The sequence below is a fragment of the Lagenorhynchus albirostris genome, chromosome 20 (genome assembly GCF_949774975.1).
Source record: "Lagenorhynchus albirostris chromosome 20, mLagAlb1.1, whole genome shotgun sequence".
In the NCBI taxonomy this organism is placed as follows: domain Eukaryota; kingdom Metazoa; phylum Chordata; class Mammalia; order Artiodactyla; family Delphinidae; genus Lagenorhynchus; species Lagenorhynchus albirostris.
The window spans coordinates 29,288,612-29,315,275 of record NC_083114.1 but is presented as its reverse complement, the minus strand read 5'-3'; the positions used below and the strand labels follow the sequence as shown (position 1 = coordinate 29,315,275).

Below are 26,664 nucleotides of genomic sequence, written 5' to 3'. Positions count from 1 at the left end.
GCTGTTTGAGCTGCTCTTTTTACAGGACTGGTCAGTGTGTAAGAACACCTCCCAGACAACCCTTGACCCCAGCAGTGGACACCACTCTTTCCACCTTTGACATCTGTGGTCCCTTTAAATCCTTTCCTTTCCTTTGGAGCCCAGTGAGAAGCTTCTCTAGCAAAGGGCCAGCTGGGAAATGTCTTGTTATTAACCTCAACACCTGCACTTGAAAGCTAAGATTTCAGCAGTGGGTGGAGAAAGGGAGGTGGGTCATGGCAGTGGGGGAGGGGAGGGTCTGAGAATGCGCTCCTGTGCACACATGTGACCCATGGGTGCATCTGAGGATCGACAGTCTTAACACAGCAACCTGTCTGCTTCACGCACCTGACTTCTACCCTCGGTTGAGGACCAATTTCCAATCCAGTTGCCACCTCGTGCCGGCTGCAGCCAATCTGCCTTTTCCAGCCCCCCTGGATCTGGGACGCTGGGGCAGGCCCCCGCCATCCTGGCAGGAAGCAGTGAGGCTCACACCAGGTCTGGGGCCGATCAGATTCTCCGGCCCAGAAGTCTGAGGAGGGCTTGTCTCTCAACGGCAGACAAATTGGCAGGAAGAATTCAGGATGTAGCCGGGACAGGGAAAGGGAGCCCCTGTACACACACACACTCAGGTTCAGCCTCAAAGGAGGAGGCTGGATTTAGCCTGAGAGACAGTACTGCTCCCTTTGCCCCCCTACCGGCTTACCTACAGGCACAAAAATAAGACGATTTTATTCCTTTCTCAGTTCATGGTTTGCAAAAACCCTGGTGGCTCCACAGAAGCGAGCCACTAGGTGAGTTTTAAACCACTTTGAATAAACCAAAAAAAATAAAAAAACACTGGGAGAAGGTCATTCATGAGACTAATAAGCATTCTTTCTCTTTAATCGTTATAATAAACGAATTTTAATTATATCTTCCAAGAGCGCCCCCCGCTTTCCTCATCAATTCTTATTTAATTTAATAGAAAAATGGTTCCTGAAAACTTCTGAGAGATGAAGTTCAGGGTGAAAGACGTCTGTAGTGTGGATTTAATCAGACAGAGACAGAGGGATACATACATGTGTGTAGATCTTGGATGTGCAAAACTTCCTAAGCCCACTCGAAGTCTTCCTAGGAAAAGGAAAAAAGGTCCTGGGTCTCCCACTTCCCTGGGCTGAGATTTCCAAAAATTTCCAGCCAGGCTTCAAATATATCAGAGAGATGAAAACAAGAGACGGGAATTAAAAAGAAAAGACAGAGAAAGAATTTGGATTTCTGCTTAACTTTCAGTTCTGCCCCCAAAATCCTTTTGGAAGAGAAAAGGTAAAAAAACGCAAAAAAAAAGAAAGAAAAGGGAGGGAAAGAGACATCATGTTCTTTCCCTCTGACCCCCCAAAACCCCAACCTCGCTACTTTAAACAATGAAAAGCACAGTGTGTAAGGAATAGCTTGCAGACAGCTGAAGCCGGCATTATTTACCTCAGGTTCTTATACTAACTTTTATTTCTTAAGCACTTTTTGCAACAAATGAGAAGAAAAAGAGTAAAAGACCCAAATAGGTGCATATCAAGGAGACTGTGCTCGCATGGGCCCTGAGGGCTGCCCCGATGCTCTCCTGCCCAGGCTGCCCACGCAGCCTCGCCAGCTACAGCTTCCTGATGCCAGCCAGTCATCAAATCTAGGTCCAAAGATGGACCTGCAAGCCCTTCCCCCGCACGGATCCGGCGGCATTTATTCTCTCAGTCCTGTTGAGATTTCTCCTAATTGACTCAGAAGAGACGGGTTTGCAGACAACTGAGGCTAGGGGAGGGGAGGAGGCAGGCCAGCCTCCCCCTCGCTCAGGGGTGACCACGGCTGGCAAAGTTGCTGCCACTGCTCCACTGTCAACCAGTGTCCAGTCCCACGTCTCAACTGACCCACCGAAGGACAGTCTCCGAGCCTAACTCCTTTTTCCACTCAGCCGGGCCCTGAGCAACAGCTAAAATATCTTCACCAACTGCAGATGCCTTGTTCCTGAACACAAATGCAACGGGCCTACCTGGGGGTCAAGGAGCTACCGTCAAACAAATTTCATTCTTCACCTCCCACCGGCTGTGTGACCTTGGTCATGTTACTTAACCTCTCTGAGTATCAATCCCCCATCAGGTAAATGGAGTGGCTAGGTGGTGAATAATAAATTCGAGAATACATGAAGAAGCCTCCAGAGTGCCGAATAACGACTACTGTCATCATTCATCCATTTACCCAATTAAAAAATAATATTCATTCAGCCCTTAATTCTTAAAGGTGAACGGTTTTACAGCTGAGGATGGGGTGAAGGTGAGGTGGAAGAGAGGACAAAGAGCTATCACAACAGGAGGGCCATGGTGGTGAAGACTCTCAGAAATGAGGGGAAAACAGGATTCCTTCTCCACACACTCAACCCAGACTTTATTTGCTGGATGGAAGCCCACACCGGGCACTGTGCAACTAAACTCATTCGTTACAAAAAGGCAGACGAGGGCTTCCCTGGTGGCACAGTGGTTAAGAATCCACCTGCCAATGCAGGGGAGACAGGAAGACCCCACATGCCACGGAGCAACTAAGCCCGCGAGCCACAACTACTGAGCCCACGTGCCTAGAGCCCGTGCTCCGCAACAAGAGAAGCCACCACAATGAGAAGCCCGCGCACCGCAATGAAGAGTAGCCCCCGTCGCCGCAACTAGAGAAAGCCCACGCGCAGCAACGAAGACCCAACGCAGCCATTAATTAATTAATTTAAAAAGAAGGCGGGGGGGAGGCAAACGTATTTTCCCAGAACACAGACCAGACCCACATGACGGGCCAAGCCTTACCTGGCACCACGCACAACTTGGTGCTTAATACGTGCTTTTTAACAACTGTCTCTGGAAACGTAAAAAGCCTGGGGTCTATGCTGGGCGGGCAGCTTCCAGGGCTGGCGAGAGTAATGACTGTATATTGCAAAGACCGTTTTGGTGGGAGGTGATTTTTTTTTTTTAAGGGAACAATGAGAAGAGGGGTGAGGAACGAACACAGACACAAAATGTGCTGAGTTACCTCAGAGGACTCCTCCACGTGAAGGTGTGGAAGTGCAGTTCAGGAGCCATCGCTCTCCCTCCCTGCCCCCCACGCCAAGCTTATTTGACCCTACTGTTTACAACTCACCGCACCACAAATCTTTATGCCTTGTCACCCACTGGTCCCAGCCGTTCCCACTCCCTGTTTCTCCCAGACAAGTTAATAAGACGGAAGGCTCCCTATAGAGGCCTGGAGCCGGTGAACATTATCACTTGGAAGCAAGGCAGAAATCCTGACACACTGGAAATGACTTCAAGCCTATTAAGTACCCTTTCTTCTTCGGCAGATCTTTGGAAAGAAAGCTTGACAAATTGAAAGGAAGGCTAGCCTTCCCCCTCCGCCCCAATTAAGCCCCAATCTCACCTCAATGACGCACATCTGATTTCTGGGTTTTTTTAACCAATTAATTTGTCAGAGTGACACCCACCCCAGGGATCCCCACGTATGAATTGCATGGTTAGGCACACAAAGGGTTAGCCCCTCTTTACGGGCTACGTCTCTGAAATCTAAGAGATCCAGGGGGCTGGAAGCAGGGAGTGGCCAGGGCTCAGGGCCCCAGGGTCTGTCTTCCGATGACGGTCACAGTGAACCCAGACGCCCGGCATACACTCCTGAGAACAATACGGGCGTACCAAAGAGTGTCCACGGGGTCTCTAGTCCCTGCTGCAGCAGATGCAATGATGCTTGATTCTTAAATGCAGCATCTTTCCTGAGACTCCCTGGATGAATCACCAACAGAGAAGCACAGGTGGAAAACTGGAGTGTCGAGGGACCAATCGCTCCATCTCCTACTGCCCTGACAACATCTACTCAGGGCTCCCCCGAACCGATCCCTTCCTTAGTGAGGTTTATGCAAACATGATTGGGTGGATTATTTTAATTCTCCAGAGACCTCTTCTTTGGTGCACTTTTGGTATATCCATCTATTCAAATCACCAAATGGATTCTAATGGGAATTTCAAACAGAACTATTGATTTTCTTCCTGAAATGTGCTCCTTCCACCCAAGGAGACCCTGTATTATTGAAGGGCACCACCATTCCCTCAGCTGCTCAACCCAAGAACCTACAGCCACAGCCCTAATTTCTCTCCCCCACCCCCATAACCTCATAACCCCCGACCTATCAGAACATCTTGTGTCTCGTCTCCAAAACCATATCCCGAATCCCACTGCTCTTCTCTACCCTCCCCTGCCTCAGCCCTAGCCCAGGACACCATCCGTTCTCACCCCACTTCTGCAGTGAACTCCAACTGGCCTTCCTGCTTCCGAAAGTGCAGCCCTGCCACCCTTTCTCAATTCAGGAGCCAGTGGTTCTTCCTTGAAGGTAGATCACATGCCTCTGCCCTTCTGACCTCCTTCCGATGGCTCCCATACGCATGCCCAGTTCACAAACCCTTCGCGCTCCAGCCCTGCCTACCTCTCACCCAACCACTCTCCCTCTCAGTTACTGGCCTTCTACCTGTCCTTCAAACAGGCCGCGTTTGTTCCCACGTCAGGGCCTCTGCCTTTGCTGTTGTCTCCTCCTTGGAACGCCTTTCTCGCAGTTGTTTGCCTCCCACTTAAAATGCCTACTCCCCAGGGAGGCCACTGCCACCCACCTACCTAAAGACGCCCTAGGCCCCCTCACCAACAGTATGCTGTTTATCTTTTTCAGAGCACTTGACAGTCCCTGAAATTACATCATCGATGTCCCTTCTCCCCAGAAAAGGGGAGCTCAGGAGGGCTGGGATTTGGCCTGCCTTGTTCCCTGCAGTGTTGCTAGAACTAGAACAGCTCCTGGAGCACAAAGTGGTCACAGGACTAGAGCATGAAACCCAAGAGCCTCGAGCACAGGATATGCCTCTGCTGGTACCGCGGGGGTTACTCGGCCCCGGCAAACCTGGGAAAACCCACAGGGATCTCGCGGCTGGATCCGTGCAACCCAGCCCCCAGCCCTGGAAATACCAATACTTCAAGCTGGAATCTTCCCACTGGCTCACCATCCTCGGTAAGCATCACTCTTGCCTCTGCAGATTCCATACAGCCTTCCAAGGGCGGCACGCTGGCTTTTGACTCTCTATGCCTTTTTGACTCTCTATACCTTTACTTTGATAAAGGTAAGGCCACCCACCAGAGCTCTATTTTTCTGATGCTTTTCTACCATATCTCATTTTAACCTCAAAATCTTCAAGCCATTACCAGGAAATCATGAAATCATTTGTTCATTGTTATTAGTGTCGCTGTAATTAAAGAGAATCGTATTCCAAAATCTTCACCTGCACTTATCAAAACTCACCCTCCAACCAATCAATTAGTATTACAATAACCTCGTTCCCTGGTTGCCGCCGCTATTAGCATTTTGATTGAATGTCTGTTGAAAAGTGTCTGGTAACAGAAGATTGTCTTCAGAAAGTAATGTTTCTTTATTCGTCACCACCGAACCTTGTCTGGTTGTCTCCAGTCTCGACTCAAAAGAGACAAGACAGTTTCCAAAAGCAGTCATCTTGGTGGTAGATTATGTTTTCATGAGGCCCGTGATCAACGGGGCATAATGGCTCCAGTATCGCCAGCTATACCCAGAGGCCTCCCACTGGCTGTGGCCTCAGCATACGGCAGCCGCAGCTGGACTGCCAGAGCCCTGATGGGGTGACATGTATCCCTTCTGCTGCTATATCCTCCCCACTCCAGTAATCTAGGACAGTGACCAGCAGGTCTGCACACACGACACTCCAGAAGACTCAGATAGAATAACGCCCATGCCGGATAAGCCAGCGGGCACTGGGACTCCTACAAAAAGATCATCATCATTACATACCCCCTTCTCTGCACTTGGGAAACCTGTTATTCTAACGTAAGTCCTCTAATCGTCATCATCACCATAAAAGCACCGGTCAGTAAAGAGAGGGCTTAACAAGCTCCATTATGTGGAGAGAATGCCTGTCTTCTTCTCCACGTCACAGGAATTAAAGAGTCCATTAACTCACTAATATTAGAATTAACAACTTGCTAGTTCAGAGAGCTCTATTTACTGCCCCCAATCGCCGCTGCCCCCAATCGCCCCCAATCGCCGATGCCTTTTGTGGCTAAATGGAGATCTCCAGACACACGACGCTGGCAAACACAAAAAAGTTTTCATCACAGTGTACAGTCTTACCCAAGGCAATTCAGCGGCCGCAGCTCTGCATCTAGAGGAGGTTCTGCTTTGCCTCGTCTTAAGCAGAGTAGCAGAGGGCACAGGAGAGGGCATGTCCGGAGTTAGGAAGAACGTGTTCCAGGATATAAATATGGAGGTGCTTAAAGGCCATCCATCCATCCATCCAACCACCCATCATCCATCCAGTTTCAACCCACAGCAAAAGATATGCACGAGTTTCGCCTTCACTGCAGATGACCCTTGGCCCAACAAACCCCTCTGTTGTCTGCACCCACCTCCCACCCATTGTTCACATGCAATGGTGAGAGGCATCCACAGGGCTGTATTACTGCTCCAGTAAAATTAAAAAATCTTCCAGAACTCAAGGAAAAAAGCACTATACGTTTCCTTTAAATATCTTTCCTTTCTCTAAACTTCGTCTCCTTTTTCTCCCCCCAACTCTTGTTTCTCCCCTGGCTGCCAGCCAGGATTTTATAATAGTGTCAGGTAGCAATTTCATTTTTTAAATGCTCTTATCAAGGATTTAAGGTGAAAGATAAGAACAGCACAGTAAATCATCCTAAAGGAGTGTACCGTGAGGCACAGCATTTTACAAATCAAAACAGTTAACAGAATGAAAAGACAAGGACAGGGAAACAAAGTAAGTTTAAGCATCGGCTGAAAGGGGGAGGGTAGAGGCCAAAGTGAATAGAAAGATCATCCTTCAGATTTCCAAGCTCCCTCTGGTAATGATCTTGGCATATTTGCTAAGAATTGCATGAACAGTCCAATTTCCATTTTAAAATAGGATGTTTTTAGAAGGCATATATATTGTCGAACCATTACACACACTTAACTGGGGGCTTTCATCGGAGTCATCTGACCTGCAAGCATGTGTTGCTAATATCACTGCTTTATTATTTATCAAATCAATTTCTTCATGGAATGACTACTAACCTAGCCACAGCTGCTCCCCCTCTTCCCACCCCAGCTGCCACCACCCTGGCAGCAGCAAGATTTGCTGGGCTACCTGCAGTGCTTCACTCCCTACCTCCTGGTAAAGAATCTTATTTTTTAACAAAAGGAAAAAAAGAGGGGTGGACTCAGGAGGTGCCACTCCGGATTCAAACCACTTTGTGGCGTCTGCTTATACTACACCCAGGAAAAGTGAACACTGCTAGTTGACCAGGCCAGGGCACCAGTCGATTTTACCAGGGATTTTAACTACAGTCCCATAATAAAGGAACCACAAACCTAGCATAAAGTAAAAATAGAGACAGGTACCTACTTTTCTATTGTGATCCTTTATAACATCTTTGATTCCAGTCTATTTTTTAAAAACCAACCAAGGGCCACGTCCAATTCAAATGCGCACCACTGCTCCCTCACCCTGCCCCCCACACACAGCTGCGATGCAACGCAAGGATGGTAACTCCAGAAAACAGTCATTGATATACTGTTTACTCTTCTTCTATACACTCACCAATCTCTTCTGGAGTCTACCTGAAAAGTCACAATACATAAAAATGTGCAATTAGGCGATTTCCCATTTGCCAAGGAATGATTCCATTGTCCATTAGAAGCTAGAGTTCTAAAAATACAGAAAGGGAAATTATTAGGTATTGTTGATACATATTTCTGCTGTAAAACGGGATTAGTACCATGGGCAAGATACAAAGCCTCTTTTGTAAATCTTACCAAATTTTTTAAAAAGGTAAGACATCATGGGGGAGGGAACAAATTAAATCATAATTTTCAGACTATGTTTCCTTACTGTCACTCAGAAAAATTGCCAGGTGTTTCCAGAGTAGTTTATAAAGAAATATACTAGCTGAATCAGGAAATCTTTCCAGGGCAAATGAATCAACTTAATTAAAACAAGACTTAAGGTGCCAAGCCTAGTGATGTTGGAAGTCGGGAGGAAATTTAGGAATCCATCTGTAAGTACACACCTTTCGCATGAGCATTTTAAATCCTGGTACAGACCCCAGGTTGGAGTGAGCCTTCTCACCAGCCCACGAGGTGGCACCAGGCATCATGGGTTAGGAGTGCAGGACTGATCCTTTTTTTAAAAAAAACGGAACCAATATTTTCAGCCTTTCTTCCAGATCAGCTGTAAAGGGCGACTACAACAATACCAATGAACCAACCTAAATGTCCATCGACAGATGAATGGATAAAGATGTGGCACATATATACAACGGGATATCACTCAGCCATAAGAAGAAACGAAATTGAGTTATTTGTAGTGAGGTGGATGGACCTAGAGTCTGTCGTACAGAGTGAAGTAAGTCAGAAAGAGAAAAACAAATACCATAGTCTAACGCATATATATGGAATCTAAAAAAAAAAAAGGTACTGATGAACCTAGTTGCAGGGCAGGAATAAAGATGTAGACGTAGAGAATGGACTTGAGGACACGGGGTAGGAGGGGGAAGCTGGGGTGAAGTGAGAGTAGCATCGACATATATACACTACCGAATGTAAAATAGTTAGCTAGTGGGAAACAGCAGCATAGCACAGGGAGATCGGCTCGGTGCTTTGCGATGACCTAGAGGGGTGGGATAGGGAGGGTGGGAGGGAGGCTAAGGGGGAGGGGATATGGGGACACGTGTATGCAGATGGCCGATTCGCTTTGTTGTGTAACAGAAACTAACACAGTATTGTGCAGCAATTATATTCCAATAAAGATCTATTAAAAAATTAATATTTTAAAGTGAACAATCCACTTTGACTCTAGTTTACAGCAGTAAGTTCAATGACTTACGGGAAATCAAAAAATTCTTTGAAGAACAAAACTTTCTTGTACACTTTGGTGTACAACAGAAACTAACACAGTATTTATTGTGAAGCAATTATACGCCAATAAAGATCTATTAAAAAAACTACAAGGAAAATACTTCAGTCACTGGGTTACGATCAAGAATGTTTCACTTTAATGAGAATTTTAAAATATAATTATTTGCAGAATATTTTGTCGAAAATATTATCTTAATAAATATCAACTTTAGAAAAAAACAATGCCAAGGGCATTTTTTTTCCCCCTCTTAAGAAAGAAAGAACTCCCATGAGTTTGCTGGATAACTGTGCCTTCCTAAGGTGCTGGAAAAACAGAAGTGTTCAGAACCATCTCTTCAGTTCTCCAAAGCCCTCTCCAGAAAGCACCATCCCCCCGACAAGGCTTCTACACACCGCCCCCCCTTTTGCTAGAGCAGGTCTCGGCTGGGGCGGGGAGCCGGGGGGAGCACACAGCAGAGCAGTGCAGACTGCGCACTCTCACCTTCCGCCAAATGAGACCAAGGTGAGAAGGGCCTGCCTGTCCGCCAGCCGCCCGCTGGTCATATGTTAATACTGTTTGCCAAGCTCAGGAACTACAAGGGGGAAGAAGACACAGAGAAGAACCAAACCATCAAGGAGATAACACAATCGTTAAGAACCGAGAGATGCCAGAAAGGAATTGCGAGGAGCACAGACATGGCTGGAGCTAACCTTGTCTGCGGTTCGAGAAGATGTCCCCAGGGGAAAGGACACTTAAGCCCAGGCCTGAAAGCTGAGGAGCTGGCCAGGTGTGAGAGACAGACTGTTCCTGGCAGCCCAAGGAACAGCCTGTGTGGGCGGCCCTGTTAAGGAAGGGCCCAGGTCAGCGTAGCTGCAGGGAGCGTGTCTGGGGTGAAGCTGGAGACCGAAGAAGGGCCGGAAGTCAACGACTCTGCAGCGCAGCGTCAGCGTTTTAGGCCTCATCCTAACAGTGATGGGAAGCCAGCAGTGTTTTTGGAGGGGGTCACTAGATTCACACCCGGCACAATGGGACGGTAGTTTTTCATACCTCCCACTCCCCACATCCATCACCGGAGGCCACCACCACCCTTCCTGGGCTTACACACCAGGGCACAGGCCACCCCACTGCCCAGAGAAGGGTGGGGTCAAAGGCTTGGTCCGAAGCACAGCTTTTTAAAAGGTTTTAAAGCTGGAGGGGGTCCTGGGAGATCACGTGACCCGGGAGTTCCCAGCCCTGTTGGCACATCAGCTTCAGCTGGGGGAAACGTGAACACCCAGCCAGGGCTCCAACCTCGAGTCTCACTTAATTGATCTGGGGTGGGCTCCAGACATTAGTATGTTGTAAAAACTCCCCGCTGATTCTAACGTGCACCCAGGGCTGAAAACTGCTGATGCAGTCCAGACCTCCGATGTGACAGCAATCATTCATCATACGGGCGTCTAACGCTGGGCTGTGGGATGGCCTATGTCCCCCAGACCTTCCCAACCAACCCCGTCTCCAAGTGAGAAAACCAAAGCTGGCCACAGGAGTTAACGGAGCTCTTAGGGTTACGACTAAAATCTAAATCCCAACTAAAAGAACAGAAGGGGAAGAGGTGAACTTCAGGCAAGTACCCTCCTCCGCTTTATTGTGCAGCTACTGCAGCGTCGAAACACATTTTTAGCCTCCGACTAAGGAGATACTTCCGACGGGCTCTCTGGGTCCACCCACCACCATTCTACTCAGCGAACACACAGCTGCTGGGTGTGATACGGAAGGGAGCCCGGGGCTGGTGAGAGACAGAACAGGGGCCACTGTTGCCTCTGTATCTATTCTGGGCCCGGGATGGATGATGTCACTTCCAGCAGCAGTGGAAAGCAGAGTCATGAATCATCCATGAACCAGCCCAACCTCCGAGATAATAAATCGGATGTCGGCACCGCGCGCTTCGCAGACCTGGTGCAGAGGCGCCGGCTCCGCCTGGGGTGCTGGGACACAGGCACCAGCGCTGGAAACATTCAGAGAGAAGGAAGCCCTTTCAATTACGTCCTGATATCAAGATGGGGCGGCAAGCTGAGGAAGAAATTTCAGATTTGTAGGGAGTTCTCAAAGGCACACAACTTTGATCACAGTAAAACCATGCCAGTTATTTTTGCGCGCCGCCAGGTTTGCCAACCAGACCCGGGGATTAAGAGAAGCACATCCGGGGCTGAAACCATTAATTACTGCTGTGCCTACCGGCGTCCTCCGCCTGGAGACCTTGTAGGTGTTACCGCTTTGACCCTCAACAGCATTAATTTAGCTCAGAAACTCACTCTAGGATTGAATTTGGCAATTGTTCCTGCCCGGAAGGGTTGCTGGGACAACATAAAGAAATCAAGAAGTCTGTTTGGCAGGGTTTGAAGTTCAGTGTTGTCTTGCTGTTTTCTTTCTTATGTTTTCCAGGGTGGAAGTCGGGGCAGGTACGTAAGGATGGTAAGGTTTGTATTGTCACAAGTTGTTCTTCTCTTTCTCTCTCCCTCTTTTTTTTTTTTTTGGCCTTATTTCCACTTCCCTAAATAGCCAAGTTGAATGAACCAGCTGGAAATACCAGTCTGCTGGGTATGGTCTGCACTCTCGGAGTTGGGGGTTCCGACACCTCCTAGGTGTGTTGGTAAATCCTTGGCTTAGAAAGAAATGACTGCGCTCCGAAGGCTACAAATTCAACATTAAACCTCAGAGTTCTTCAAGTGTCTTTCTCTACCAAGAAGTTATCTCTAACACCCTAAGGTCAATTTCATGGTCTTTGGCCAAATTAGACTGGGGCAGGCCGTGAACTACATCAGGATCTGGGGGCCGCGTTTCTCTTAAGTAGAAGGTCTTTTCTCTAATTTCGCTTGCACATAATTTTGCGGAGGAAGCAGCTGTGACGTGGACGGGAACCTGCGGGGAGAAACGGCTGTGTTCGCCCATGGAGGCTGCAGGCCACCGGTGAGCAGGGAACTCGCCCGACAGGAAGCACTGCTTTGTCCTCTGCATGCCGTTTCCTAGGGCTGCTGAACAAAGCACCACCAACTGGGGGGCTTAAAACAACAGCAGTTTATTCTCTCACAGCTCTGGAAGCTGGAAGTCCAAAATCAAGGTGTCGGCAGGGCCACGTCCTCTTGAAGGTTCCATGAGAAAATCTGTCCCATGCCTTTCTCTTAGCTCCACACTCCAATCTCCACCTCCGTGGTCATGTGACATTCTCCGTGTCTCCCTTCACATGTCCTCCCTCTTCTTAGAAGGACACCCATCGTATTGAACCAACTTACCCCCGTTTGACCTCATCTTAACTTGATTACATTTGCAAAGACCCTATTTCTGCCTCAGGTCACATACTGAGATACAAAGGGGCTAGGACTTCCACATACCTTTTGAGGGGGATTCAATTCAACCCATAAGATGAAGGAAAACCTAACAGCGTCTGCCAACAGCTCTCTAGAGTGTGAATATTTTCTCCAGTCAGCAGGCTTTAGCCTTCATTCCTCAAGGAGTGATAGTAACAGTATTCTTGTTAGTAGTAACGTAACAGTAACCTAACTTTATTATGATAGTAATAAAGTTAATACTTACAGAGAGTATAAACATCAGATGCTTCACATAAATTCTCTCTCTTAAACCTCGCAAGTCCATAAATTAATAACATTCCCCATTAAACAGATGAGAAAACTGAGGTCGAGAGAAGTTTAATAACTTGCCCCAAGGTCACACAGCTACTGAGTGGTGGCGCTGGAATTTGAACCCAGCCGTGTGACTGGAGACCTAGGCTCTCACCCCTTTGCCACCAGACAACTCACGAGCTTCACTAACTGGGTACCTGCCTTGACTCTTAAGCTATAAGCAACAGGGGCACAGAGGAGGATTCTGTATGTGCCACATTGTATAAGGTCCCCACATGTTTAGTAATCATAACTTGGGTTAGGAAAATGCTTTCAACTTTTTTTTCTTTAATTAAAAAGACCTTGGACTCCTGGAACGAAGGGTCTCTCTGTTCTGACCTCTCTCACCTCTGCTCTGGGATAAACTAAAGCAAACGGGGCTTCTTTTCATACTGGGGCCGGTCTGGCTATCCTATTAATAGCATGTTGTCTGGAAAAGCAGAAACTACTAAGAAAATCCTCATCTATCCATCCGACTCTCTGTTTATGGAAAGAAAAAGACAGAGGTGACTCAGAGGCAAAGGATTCTCAGCTGCATATAATTAAGTCCTGTTCGGAGCTCCGAGGCCCCCTCTCCCTGGCAGGACAGAAAACTCAGATGACGCGGGACCCATCCCTCATGCAGCAAAGTCTGAGATGCCACATGTTCTACTAACCCCATAAAGACAACCAAGTTTAAAAATCTTTACGCCAGTGTCAGGAACACGGTAGAAGTGACGACAGTTACTGTGTTAGCATACTGAGATGGGATGAACTTTTTCCTTTTGAAAATTCTCTCATGCTGTTCTATCACTGTATTTACAATTCAACTTGGGATGAATTGTAAAAGCTTATTACACTAAAAAAGTATTTGTTTGACTAGGTAATAAATGCATAGGGTACAAAAATTCGAAAGGTAAATGAGTATAAAGTGAGAAGTTTTCCTGTATCTTTGGACCACTGGTCACTTAATCCTCTTCCCCAGAAGCAAATGCTGTTTTTTATTTATGTATACTTGCACGGATGAGTATATATATTTGTGCATAAAACGTATTCGAGTGCTTTCTATAGCTGGAGATGATTCCAAGTCCTTTATACTTATTAACTGATTTAATATGCCTCAGGCTAACCCAATGTCATCATTCCTGTTTTTTAGATGAGGAATCTTGAGTCACAGAGAGTGTAGGTGACTTGCCCAAGGTCACACAGTTATGAAGTCACAAACCTTAGATGTGAACACCAGCTGTCTGACTCCAGAGCACGGGCTCTAAGCCACTTGGCCATTCTCACTCTTTGTTGCCAGTTTTGTGACTATCCTTTCAGAAATATTCCATGCACAGGCAAACGTATGTTTCATGTGTGAAGGGGAGGGGAAAACTTTTTTTAAAGACTAGGTCTTAAAAAGTTCAAATAAACATTGTAACTTGCCTGAAGAAGTTAAATCGGCAGTTCTTTAAGGGGGAAAGGAAAGCACTAAGGCTACTGGCATTGACCACTCTCGGTGGGCACTTCGCAAGTGGCTCATTAACTCGTGCAGAGCAGATGTGCTGCCTCCAGAGAGCGAAACGGGGCTCAGAGCCCTTCGGGGACCGCCTGAGATCGCACCCAGGGAAGCTGGGACTGAAGCCAAGTACGGGCAGCACTAAACTCAGGCTCCTGCCCGTGTGTCCTGTGACAGAGACACAGATGGGCCAGGGAATGTCCTCCGAACCCAGGGCCCAAACAGAAGCTCAAGAGCAGAGCTGAACAATCCCGGGGGCTCCTGGAGTCCCAGCAGGAAGCAGGCGCCCCGGCTTCTGGTCCCCCCCGCTCAACCCCTAGCAGCGCCGTGATGCTAGGAAAGGGGATGCTTTTCACCAAGTGGCCAGGCTGAAGGCTCCTCTCTCTTCAGAGATCTGAAACCATGTGAGAGTCGGAGCTGGGAGCTGGGCCTCTATGGGAACAGGGCCGAACAAAAGCCTCATTGTCTCTCTCCACAAAAAACCATTTCTGGGTCAATGAAGTGGCTGACCCTGGGCCCACTCCCTTTCTGCTTCCGTGGGCCACAGCCAGGAGGGAGGAAGGAAGATCTACTAGCTCACCACCCTTCTGGTGCCAGGGCTTTTATTCCGAAGGAAAGGAGTTTCAGATTTATCCTCCAGCTGGGACACCAAGGGGCATCCAGGGGGCCATGCCCGCCCCCCACCCCGGCCTGCCCTGTTGCCAGGGCGCTGTGGGCTCCCTGTGAGTCCCCATCCACAGGAAAAGCAGGTGAACAGAAACTGAGCTCCCATGTTGATGAATATCTCAAGAGACAGCGCCGGAATGGGCGCTTCCGGAATACAGTTAGCTCAGGGAAGAAAAAAATTAAAGTGTGCTCCTTGCTTTCCTGTCAGAAATAAAATTAAGGTCTCAGATCGATGTTGCCAGGGCTGGGACAGCTACAGGCATCTTTAATGGCCTCCTCTACATGTTTGCAAATTCACAGTCCCCTTCAACCCTGCCCTTCTAATTGGTTATTTGCGAGGTCATGTTTGCACCAATTTCTCCAGGAAGGCTAATGGTGTTTATTTAACGAGAAAATAAAATGTGCAGACAGCTCCGGGGGCTGGTCTCTGAGAGATGGCTCAGGGTAGGGGCTGCAGCTCTCTACCCCGCTCCCGTCTTTCACCCTCTGTGGCCGCCCTTCCTCTGGAGGAGGTCCTGAGATGGGCCCGGTGACAGCTCAGGCCTTGAGGGGACTGTGCTGGGGGCCAGGCTGCACAGCCTCTGGGCAAAGCCCTAGATGCACCCTCCTGGTGGGGACCACCTTATGCAGCCCAGCTTTAAAACGAGCCCGCCGGGAGCACAGAATCTAGTGGAGGGGCGCGTGGCTGTCCACGTAGACGGCTGTGGGGCTTGCCAGTTCTTCCTCGTTCTGACTGAAGTGTGCCCGATTTCAAGCCTGCACGTAATTGTTTTCCAACAGAACCTCTCCAAAGGCGGCAAATTACACATCACTGCCAGCACCCCAGCCAGGCTCTTCTATCCAGGGGGGATGGGGGAGATTCAGTTATATTGAGTTTCTACCCCATTCTAACATTCTCCCTTAGACTCCACATGTATCATCAATACCTTTTGCTTTTTTTGGCCTCTGCGCGGCATGCGGGATCTTAGTTCCCCAACCAGGGATCAAACCCTCACCCCCTGCAGTGGAAGCGTGGAGTCTTAACCACTGGACCTCCAGGGAAGTCCCTCAATACCTTTCTAAAACAGGTGCCCCACACTGACATTGGTCCACTCTGGGAAGAGACGAGGATTATCACCTAACCTGATCTAACTCTCTACCTGCATGAAAAGAGCCCACAGACATGCTTGGTGACCACATCACAGTACAGCCTAGGCTGGAAGCTCTATCCGACCAAGACCCTTGGTTGGTGTTAGTGGCCTGTGACACACCAGCAGCTTTCCTGTCGACTGGCTTCCAATTCAGGTGCAGAACTGGGATCAGTATCAATAATAATCAGCTACTGGCTTACAGGTTGCCACTAAACCCCTTAACACATCTCAGACTTGCGTTAGAGAGTGATGGGTACCTAACAGCATCAGCGGACGAGAGAGCAGATCTGTGAGGCGGCGGAAACGCAAAGGGCATGACTCCAGCAGGGCAGACCCCGCAGCAAATCCTGCTCTAGACCCTGACCTTGGGCACCGGTGCTGCGCAGGATGCCATCGTGTCCCATTGGCACAAGTGTCCTCACCAGCTGTGATTCTCCAAACCCTTATCATGCTTTCTACCCCATCCAACAACCCTTTCCCACTCAGAGGGACTTATCCTCTTTGTCAAACACACTCCTTCCTCCATCCTACAAAGTCACATTTATGGGTTGTAGAGTCCCAACCCTCTCTCCCAGGTAAATAAAGTCAAAATGAAAGAATCTCATTAGGAAAAACACACATACATTATCTTTGACACCCCACACCTACAAATGAAGCAATGCTTTTTTATTTTTAATTTAATTTACGCCTTTGTGAAACTGTTTTTACGTTTCCCCCTCCCCCCTTGGGAAATGGGCATCAATAAACAAACAATTACAGTGTGATTTTTAATCATCTTTTAGTATACAAGAAAAGAGTCAGTCTGGACTTCAGAGGTCAATTTCAAAAGTGAGTGTCTGGCAGGGAGTCAGGACATTAAGGGCTCTTTTTTCTCCTTAGGAAAGCATTATCGGGATTTCCCTGGTGGCACAGTCACTAAGAATCCGCCTGCCAATGCAGGGGACACGGGTTCGTGCCCTGGTCTGGGAAGATCCCACATGGAGCAACTAAGCCCGTGCGCCACAACTACTGAGCCTGCACTCTAGAGCCCACGAGCCACAACTACTGAAGCCCGCGTGCCTAGAGCCCGTCCTCCGCAACAAGAGAAGCCACCGCAGTGAGAAGCCCGCGCACCGCAACGAAGAGTAGCCCCCGCTCGCCGCAACTAGAGAAAGCCCGCGCGCAGCAATGAAGACGCAATGCAGCCAAAAATAAATAAATAAAATAAGTAAATTTATTAAAAGAAAAAGAAAAGATTGTCTTCTATCATATAGCTTCAGCTACATCGCACAGGCACCGTTTTAATAAATAAACTAATTACGCAAATTACGAAGACCTTAAACTTCGGCCAGCTGCTTTTGGGGATAGAGATGCTGTACGAGCTTCTTGGGAGAAGCCAAGCTCAGTCTTGCTGCCTTGAGGTGAGACTGCAGAAGGCTGCTCCCTCCAGCCACAGGGCCCACCACGGCGCCCTTCCAGCCTGGTGGCGCCCTTCCAGCCTGGTGGCGCCCTTCCAGCCTGGTAACTCCCGATGGGCACAGCCGCCCTGGGAGAGGACTTTCTTTGTCCAGGGAGCCTGCTGGGGATGGCGCTCTCTGAGATCCACAGAACAGGAGACTGCCTCGGAGCTGTTGTTCCTCTCCAAAGCCATTAGCACTGCACTTAATAAGCAACTGCTAACAGTCCGGAGAGGAGTCATCCATCACACTGATCTTTATTTTTCTCTCTGTATCCTGTTCCTTCGCCTCTGGCAATGTTCCGGAGCAAACAGGCCTGCTGGGTAATGGAAGCCACTGGGAGTGAGAAGGCCTGTCCCCAGGTCTCTCCTCTGTACTCGCCAGAAACCACTCCCTCTCCAGCTGACCCTCACCAGGCCACCTGATAAGCTTCAAAGACATCCAGCTCATTTTCCACTGGGCCCCCAACCACCCAGCTCTCCCCTGACGCGTCAGACTTGGAGGGACCTGGCTGTGCAGGCCCTGAGGTCAGAGGGAGGCAGCACATCTGAGGCTCCCCTGGAATGAGCTCTTAGGGGGCTCCCTACCCCCATGAGGAGGTGAGTGAGAGATGTATTTCAGCAACCAGCATCCCCGCCATCCACTGTCTCAAACAGGGCGGATACAGGGAGAGTCCTCCAGCCCCCTGGCTCTCAGCCAGCTTCCCCCCAACCGCCCGCCAAAGAGCAAATCAGAAAGGATAGCACCTTGTTGCTTCTTCCCTCCCTGCCCACCTCCAGCCCCACTCTGGGATCAATACGTAATGCTGAATTCAAGATCTTATCTGAGTTCTGCAAGGGTAAAGCGACAAACTTTTCCCCAATGATTAAATCCTTTGATGATCAGTCCAATATTTTTCAGCCCACCTCTAAGAACGTTTAGAGAGCAAATGCAATGACTCTGAAAAGGCTGGAAAGCCACCATTCTCTCTGTCCTTGGGCACAGAGGGTCTCAGAGAAGGCCGCGAAATGAAGCGATGGGCGGGGCCAAGGAAGGCCCTAGCTTCTACCAGTAGCTCAGCTCCCCAGCTGGCTGTAGGAACCTGCTGTGCGGCTTTCCAAAGCTCCACATGCCTTAGTTTCTCCATCTGAAAAATGGAGGTACATTGTAGTCCGGCAAGAGGAGAGGTGTGGAGAAGGACTAGTAATAAGGAGGTGCTCAAGTCCTTAAGATCACCGACTCTCCTGCTTTAAACCACTGCCTAGCCCCGTGCTTGCAGAGCGGCTAAGAACACAGGCTCGGGGTTGGACAGGGTGGGTTTACGTCTAAGTTCTGCTCGGACTAGTGTGCCACTCTGGGCAGCTCAGTTCATAAAGATTCCACAGTACGTGCTAAGCACCTGGTATAGGGGTGCTCAGAAAGTGGCTGTTTCTACCAGGAGTGCTAACACAACCTGGTTAACACAGAACCCTGTACCACTATGGTGTGCACTCTGATGGGGCGGGGGGGTCAGACCCCCCTTCGGGAATGAAGGTCATCTTCCCCAGCCGCTGGGAGTGCTGCTGGATGACGGCCCCAGCTGTTGGTCCCCTCCAGGACTTCCCCGGTACAAGCCCAAGATGACACCTGCTTCCCAGGTGGGCTGCCTCCTATGACTGATCAACATACGGGGATAACTGGGGCAGCTGAAGGACCACCCTCTCTTCAAACTCCCCAGGGCATCGCAGGTCGTCACCTCCGTCTGCCCAGTCCCCGTGAAGAGCATCCCCAATGAACCTCCTGCAGACCCAGCCCCATCTCAGGGACCCCTACCGGAGACAACTGCTCCCCCTCCTCTAGTTAGAGAAAGGAAACAATCTGGAACATACTTCCAGTTAAAAAGCTAAAAGCCAGAAGCATACTTTAGGTCCTGGAGCTCAGCGGTCCCAGTTCATGTATTTTCCAGAGGCAGAGCCTGAGGGGTTCAGAGAGCTTAGGAGAAGTGCCCCTGGCTAAAGGCAAAGGGGCAGCAGGAGCTGGAAGGCGGTCCCTCTAAGGACGAAGGTGGGAAGACTCCACACTTCCGTGAGAGTCAGATGCTGAACGACCTTCCTGCTTCCAGGACGGAGGATGCACCTCCCTGGAGGGCTCACTGTCTGCCGGACTCTCCCCTGGGCTCTTTCCCACGGTGCTACCGAGGTCCGAGTGCAGATGCAAAGTGGGAAGAAACACAGGCTGGCGCTTCCGTGAACAGGAGCAGTGAACTGAGGGCCACCCTTGTGCCTACGGGACCAGCGGGGACAGGGCAGGAGGCGGCCACCGTGGGGCAGGAAGTGGAAATGCTGCCCCGACCCCTGGCTCCTAATGGCAAGTGTGGTCTGACTCGCAGAAGGCCAGGCCCCGTGCCACGGAGTTTTCCCTGACAGCAGTGGTCGCGGCTCAGGGGCACACAGGTGGTTTTCAAAATGCCTGGGGCAGAGGACAAGTCACCGCCCAGGCTGCCCAACGGGGCTGGGTTAGAAGGTGACGGAAAGCACTAAGCAAGTACCCTGACGACACGGAGGGGTTAATGGTCTGGGCCTCTTTAAGCAGAGAGCTGGCGGCAGTGCCAGCCAGAGAGGTGTCCTCAGCTCCTGCTCCAGCAGCACTTTCCTCTTGATAAGATAATGGAAAACAGGAAGCCGAGGAGGTGAAGGAAAGGTTGGGGCAAGGTGGCTGCAGGAGGACTTTACTTTCCTGTGCTTATCTCCTGATCCCAAGTGCACATTCCATTAGGCCAGGGCTGTGAGGCCTGCTGGCTCCACATCTAGGATTTGTGCTTCTCTCGTGATATGTTCTTTCTTTAGAGAAAATTCTTTCCTCCCCTAATGCTCTGGATCGCTGAAGTATTACCCCAGCTTCAGCACCCCGTCCAGAGAGAAACTCCCCCTCAGCTGTTTGGAGAGGCTGGAAAGCATGCATGGGCCAAAGCCCCCGCCGACACAGGTGGGACGGCGGGACCAGATTTCTGTACAGGAGCAAACGGGCAGCAGGTGTCAGGTCCTTCCCGTTGAAACCTCTGGGCACACGGTCTCTCCTGCCTTCTCTTCCCCGCCCCACCAGCAACAGGCCGGCCACAGGCTGCATCCACTCAGGCCGGCTTCCTGGATGGGCGGCCTGAGCTGTCACATACACCCCGTGCTCAGAAGGGCTCGCTCCACTCTTGGTTGAATGCTCTGCTGTCATCTTGAAATTCTGGATAGTTTTTGAATAAGAGGCCCTGCCTTTCATCTTCTTGTTGACTCCATGAATTATGTAAGGGGTCCTGCACTGACCACAGGAATGTTAAAGGCGGGCAGGGCAGAAGGATGCGGGGCAGGCCCTGCCTTGGCTGGGGGAGGGGGCAGCGCCGTGCACGCACCAGGGGCTCTGCCCGCCCTCCATCCTGCCATCGCCACCAGGAGTCCTGACTTGGGGGAGTGAGCGACCACGTTCCTGAAGCTACTCTGAGTGCTGGGCCACAGGTGACCTCCCTTAGGCTCCCAACAGGAAACACTTCCCTCATCCAGTCACAGAGGGACCCCCACCCTATCACTGTGCCCAGTGCCCTTGGAGAAGGGGAAGAGGCTTCAACCACAGCAGGAGGCATCTGCGTTAGAAACAGGGGATAACTTTCCCTGGCGCCTCCTCTGCAGTGTGTCTGGGCCTGACGTCCTGAGTGTGAATCCAGCTCTGTCAGTTACCAGCCGAGTGACCTGACACGGAGGGTGAGCCGCCCCCTCAGGTCCCTCAGATGACGAACCCCTTTCCCGGCTCAGCTGAGAGGGTTCAATGAGATGATCTGTCATCTCTCCCAACACAGGGCCTGACACAGAGCAAGAGACCAAAAATACCTTTTTCACTGATATTCAGAAAAGAATAACAATACTGCCTAGAAGCCGCTGAGGAATCTTCCAGGATTATGAATTCTAACACTGAACACCAGTGCCACGTTCAGATGCACCTCGCCCATCCTGAAAATAAAAGGCCAAGAACACCCTTCTCAACAAACCCGCTGCACGTGGAGACAACAAAGAGCAGAATCTGAGGGCTTCCCCGGTGGCGCACTGGTTGAGAGTCCGCCTGCCGATGCAGGGGACGCGGGTTCGTGCCCCGGTCTGGGAGGATCCCACATGCCGCGGAGCGGCTGGGCCCGTGAGCCATGGCCGCTGAGCCTGCGCGTCCAGAGCCTGTGCTCCGCGACGGGAGAGGCCACAGCAGTGAGAGGCCCACGTACTGCAAAAAAAAAAAAAAAAAAAAGAGCAGAATTTGAAATCGGCTGTCCTAGGTGTGAGTCCCTTCTCTGATCCTGGATGTAAGGCACCTCTCTGAGATGTGGTTACCTCATCCACAAAATGGAGGTGATGGTAATAATAATACCTAACATTTATGCACAGTTGGTGTGCTTGGCACTACGCTCTCCAAACAATCCTATAAGGAGGTACCCATATTATCTCCATTTTGCAGATGAATAAACTGAGGCATAAAGAACTTAAGTGATTTTCCCTCCAGGGGCTGCTGTGAAGATCAAGGTAGAAGATGCGTGTGGAAGCAGTGCTGGGAAAACCATAAAGATCGACGCAATGCAGACGATGATCAAGGGTCGTCAAGAATCGCCCGGCACCGGCACCACCTTCCTCTCACTCCGGAGCGTTGCAGAAGCAAAGGCAATCATTCCACACCTGTAAGCTCTTCTTTTCTCTCCTTGTCTCCCCCTAACTCCTCATCCTCTACCCCATCCCCATCCCTTCCCCAACATATAACACCCCTGAGGCCCCCGTTTTCTGCCCAGTTTTCTATTTTCCCTTTTAAGGATGCTGTAGGTGGATGCATGAGATGCTTGGTTCCCCAGGCACACTCAGGACAGCCCCTCCTTCTCCCACCCTTGGAAGCATCGCTCCCCACCCACTCCTTCCTCCCTTTCACTCAGCCTGCCTGCTCAGAACAGGGAGACATGCAGTCAGCACTGGGTAACTGCTTCTAATCACAGGGGACAGCAAGAATGTAAACAACACAAGAAACATCTAAATGCCATCCAAGTGGCAAGGAAACACTGATCGCTGGCCCCTTCTCTCTAGAACACTGCTTCCTGCCACCCCCCCTTCAGAAACTCTGTTCATTAATGCCCCGTGAATAGGAACCCCAGAAACCAGGAGCTTCCGGAGAACGGAACGCTAAACCATAACTTTTGATGCTGCTTCCTCTGGGGAGGATTTTCTAGAGTCATCCAATGATGAGAATCAGAGACCCCTTTGAGAATCTATTCAAAGCTAGGGAGCCTCTCCCAAGAGAAACATAAAACATCCCGTGTGTCATTTCAGGGCTTCTTAGACCCCAGGATGAAACCCATTTTCCAAAACATGGACAGGACAGTAAGCACAGGAGAAAATACAAGGAAGTGCAGATGTCCTCCGAGCATCCAAGAGGCACAAAAGGGCATTCCAGGTCTGCACCCATTGTATACGTCGAACAGCGAACAAACCTAGGATGAGGCTTTTTTTTTTTTTGGGCTCTTTAGATTGACAGTGTGCTTCTCAACGCCCGCCCCCCTTCAATGCAAATTGAGAACTCAACTGAGTAACTGCTGTGAATGATTTCCACTTAGTGCTGTGGTTCAGCAAGGACTAAGAAAGCAAGGATTGGAAAAGTGTATCAGAACACGTGTTGGGCGTGGCTGCACAATTAAATGACGGTTCCCAAGCCAAAAGGAAATGGTGTTTTAACTGTCCAGTATCAACGCTCCACACTACCGTGGCCCCTCTCTTAATAGAGATCCACAACACACGTCACCTCCACCTGCCTGATTTTGGAACAGTCACTGTATCTTTTGTCTGCAGGACTGGGGGTGAGAAGAGATGGAGGCAGGAGAGGATGAAGGGGCAACCTCCCCACACTGGGGTTCTTACCTCTGTGCCTGTTGGTCGTCTTATCAAACATCAGCATTGCATCCTCCACCTGCAAAACAAATACAAAATAGAGTCTCTGCTTTAGGAATTTTAACAAAATACACAAAACCTTATATATTGGTGGGGGGCGGGGTGGCAGTTTCCCTTATAGAAGTCACGTTGCTTGTTAAAACCTATTTGAGGGCTTCCCTGGTGGCGCAGTGGTTGAGAGTCCGCCTGCCGATGCAGGGGACGCGGGTTCGTGCCCCGGTCCGGGAGGATCCCACATGCCGCGGAGCGGCTGGGCCCGTGAGCCATGGCCGCTGAGCCTGCGCGTCCGGAGCCTGTGCTCCGCAACGGGAGAGGCCACGACCGTGAGAGACCCGCGTACCACAAAAAAAAAAAAAAAAAAAAAAAAATCAAAGAGAGGAAAATACCAAAGGCACCCTCTGTCTCTCCTCCTAGTCCCTTCCTCTGTCCCCCCAAGCACCCTGCAACCCTTTTAGTCATTTCTGGAGGGTCAGGATCCACACTCAAGTCCGACACGGACCTCAAGAAACTCACACTTATGAAACCAGATTTGGCTTTGAATTCCACTCCTTTTACTTATGATCCAATCCTTTATTTGCTCCACAAAAGACACATCTTTAGTGCAGGTGCTGTCCTAAACCAATCAGCCATTCGCTTGCAGACTGTACCTGGTTTGGCCAGGCGAGTAGCCTGGTCTCCTCATTCATTTTGTGCCCAAAGTTGGCAGTAAAAATACAACCCAACCACATGGCTGTGGGTGGACAGAACTGTTAGCCAGAGGGCTCCGTGCTTGGAGCAATTTCAACGTGCGTGCGTGTGCGTGTGTGTGCGGTGCGAAGGACCAAGCACTGTTCACTGGAGCTCAAAGGCTCAGAAAGGAGCTTGGGGGCCTGAGCTAAGCCAGCTGAGAAAAAGAACCATTGGCTATTCATTCCTCACTCCTCCCAGATGACAGTCTCCGATGGAAGGGAAGACACTGGGCAAAGCAATAAGACCAGGTTTAAAATGGTGCCTCTGGACAAGTCAAATCTATTTTTCTAGACGCCCATCAAGTATAACGGGGAGAGCAAAGCCAAGGCGAGAACGGAAGAAGGCGCAGGCAAGCCAGACACAAACCTCCAAGGGACTGGCCTAGCTTACACATCCCTTCTGGAGTCAGGGCCCCTGGTGTTGCTAAGCAACCGGGCCTGAGCAAGCAGGCTCCTGGGGCCTTCCCCTTCTGGTCCCCATCTCTGCAGTCAGTTACTGGGAGGGAAATGGCCTTGCACGGTGACTGTTCCCCCAGCAAGGAGCTGTCCTCTCTCTCCCAGGAACCAGGCTTAGGGGAGTAGGGGATGCTAGTTTGGAGAGGGGGTGCCTTCACCAGACCCCTCCCCGGCCAGGCAGGATTGATGAGTCCCCAAGGCACCTGCTGAGGCCAAACACACCATAGCCAGCTGCCTCCCGTGCACCCCTCAAGCGAAACTACCAGAAGATCAACCGGTTTGTTTCTACAAAGGGCCGTCACGTTTGAGCATATGGCATCGCAGACTCCGACCCGGGGCCTCGAGGAGGATTCCACTGCCTGGGGTGCGGGTGGGTGGTGGGTGAAGCCTGCTGGGTATCGTGCAGGTAAACATGACATCCGTTTCACACCCACTGCCATATTTTCTAGATGTTTGCCAAGTCCTTATTTTGAGCTGAAAATGCCTAACAGTAAGAAAAACAGCCCCCCTTCTGTGTTGGCCATGTTTGGGTACTGAAACTCAGATCCCCTTAGGAGATAAACAGTTTGAATTAAGAAAGAGTATTTTCAACGCCCCTCCTTTCCATCGTGCGTAATTGGGTCCCTCTTCTCCTTCCTACTTTTGGATGTTTTCTGATGCTGCCCTGCTAATATCTGCTCCACCCTGATGAGTGAGGAGGAGGCTCTGTGTATGTTTTTTGGGGGCAACCATTGTCGTAAAGAACAGAGCTCTTGGGCTTCCCCGGTGGCGCAGTGGTTGAGAGTCCGCCTGTCGATGCAGGGGACACGGGTTCGTGCCCCAGTCCGGGAAGATCCCACGTGCCGCGGAGCGGCTGGGCCCGTGAGCCATGGCCGCTGAGCCTGCGCGTCTGGAGTGTGTGCTCCGCAACGGGAGAGGCCCGCGTATCGCAAAAAAAAAAAAAAAAAAAAAAAGAATAGAGCTCTTTCCTCTATGGTCCAGTGTACAATGGACCTCACAAAGACCTCCTGAATAGATACAGCGTCGGAGCGCAAGAAAAATTCTATTAACACTTTACAAAATAGAACGTCTAAGAAGTAGCTAGAGAGGAAAGAGAAAGGGGAAAAAAATCAATATGGATAAGTCCCGGTGCTTGGGGGAAGAAAACTTTTCACGATCGCAAAACACTTATTAATTCAGAGAAGCCATCAATGCGATGGAAATCTGGCAGAACAGCAAGAGCTGAAACTGGAAGAATCCGAATATACAAAGACTGAATAGAATGAAAACCACGGCCTCACATACGGGGCTGTTTCTCACGGTTCTATGTGAATTAAACAGAAGAGGCTTGTGTGAGCCTCCATCGTAGGGATGCGAGGGATACGGGCAAGGCGGCTGGTACTCAGCCCCGGAGAGAGCAAACTGGTAACTCTGCCCGTCTCTCTCTCACACACACAGACACACAGACACACACACACACACAGACACACACACACACACACACAGACACACACACACAGACACACACACAGACACACACACACACACAGACACACACACACAGACACACACACAGACACACACACACAGACACACACACACGTAGATTAGTTGGCTGTGCCGAGTTCAGCCTGCAGGCCAGGCCTCGTTCATGGAGCTAAAGAGTTAGGGGGCTGGACACAGGCGTTTCTCTGACTTCGGGGAGAAAACACCGCTAACCCTGGTGAAATGCTGCTTCAAAGGCGCCGGTATTTATTTTGTGTTGACAGTGCCCTCACCAGCCATACAGACTTCTTTGTACCAGAGGTGGGGGCCCACAGGCCTAGTGATCCTGGGGGGTCTCCAGAGCGAGGGGGCAAGAAGGGGAGGAGGTGTCTGAACCTGAGCACACCTTGTCCCACGGCTTGGCACCTGCCCGGTCTGTCTGGGGAGAAGGAGCCTGTTCCAACCTTGAGATCTGCCTTCTAATAAAGTTAGGTATAAAAGTCAGGTGTCAAGGCAGGTATAAAACGCAGCCCTGGCATCCTCAGTGGTGTACCCTTGCAAACGACAAAGCAGGGCAAGTGACTTTAAGTGAGCTGGTTGGGGGTGCCCCCGTTGGTGTCCAACACCAGGAGGCCCTGAGCCTGTAATCCTGACTATTGCAAGGCTCAGAGTACGTCGTGACCTCCTCAGAGGTGCCCCACGCACGCCCCGCGTCTGAGAGTCAGTAGTGAGAGCCACACTGTTAGTTTCCATGGCCCACGGGG

General features: G+C 50.2%; 1 protein-coding gene across 8 annotated transcripts in view; it reads right to left on the bottom strand.

Moving 5' to 3' along the window:
* The window catches only part of MSI2 (musashi RNA binding protein 2), a 386,560-nt gene that overhangs the window by 112,827 nt on the left and 247,069 nt on the right, over positions 1 to 26,664 (bottom strand). For all 8 annotated transcript variants that reach the window (XR_009537419.1, XM_060133054.1, XM_060133050.1 and 5 more), the window contains exon 7: positions 23,223 to 23,271. Coding sequence is in view for 7 of the 8 variants with exons in the window: in XM_060133054.1 (XP_059989037.1) it covers positions 23,223 to 23,271 (49 nt within the window). In the remaining variant the exon portion in view is untranslated. The remainder of the gene's footprint in view (positions 1 to 23,222; positions 23,272 to 26,664) is intronic.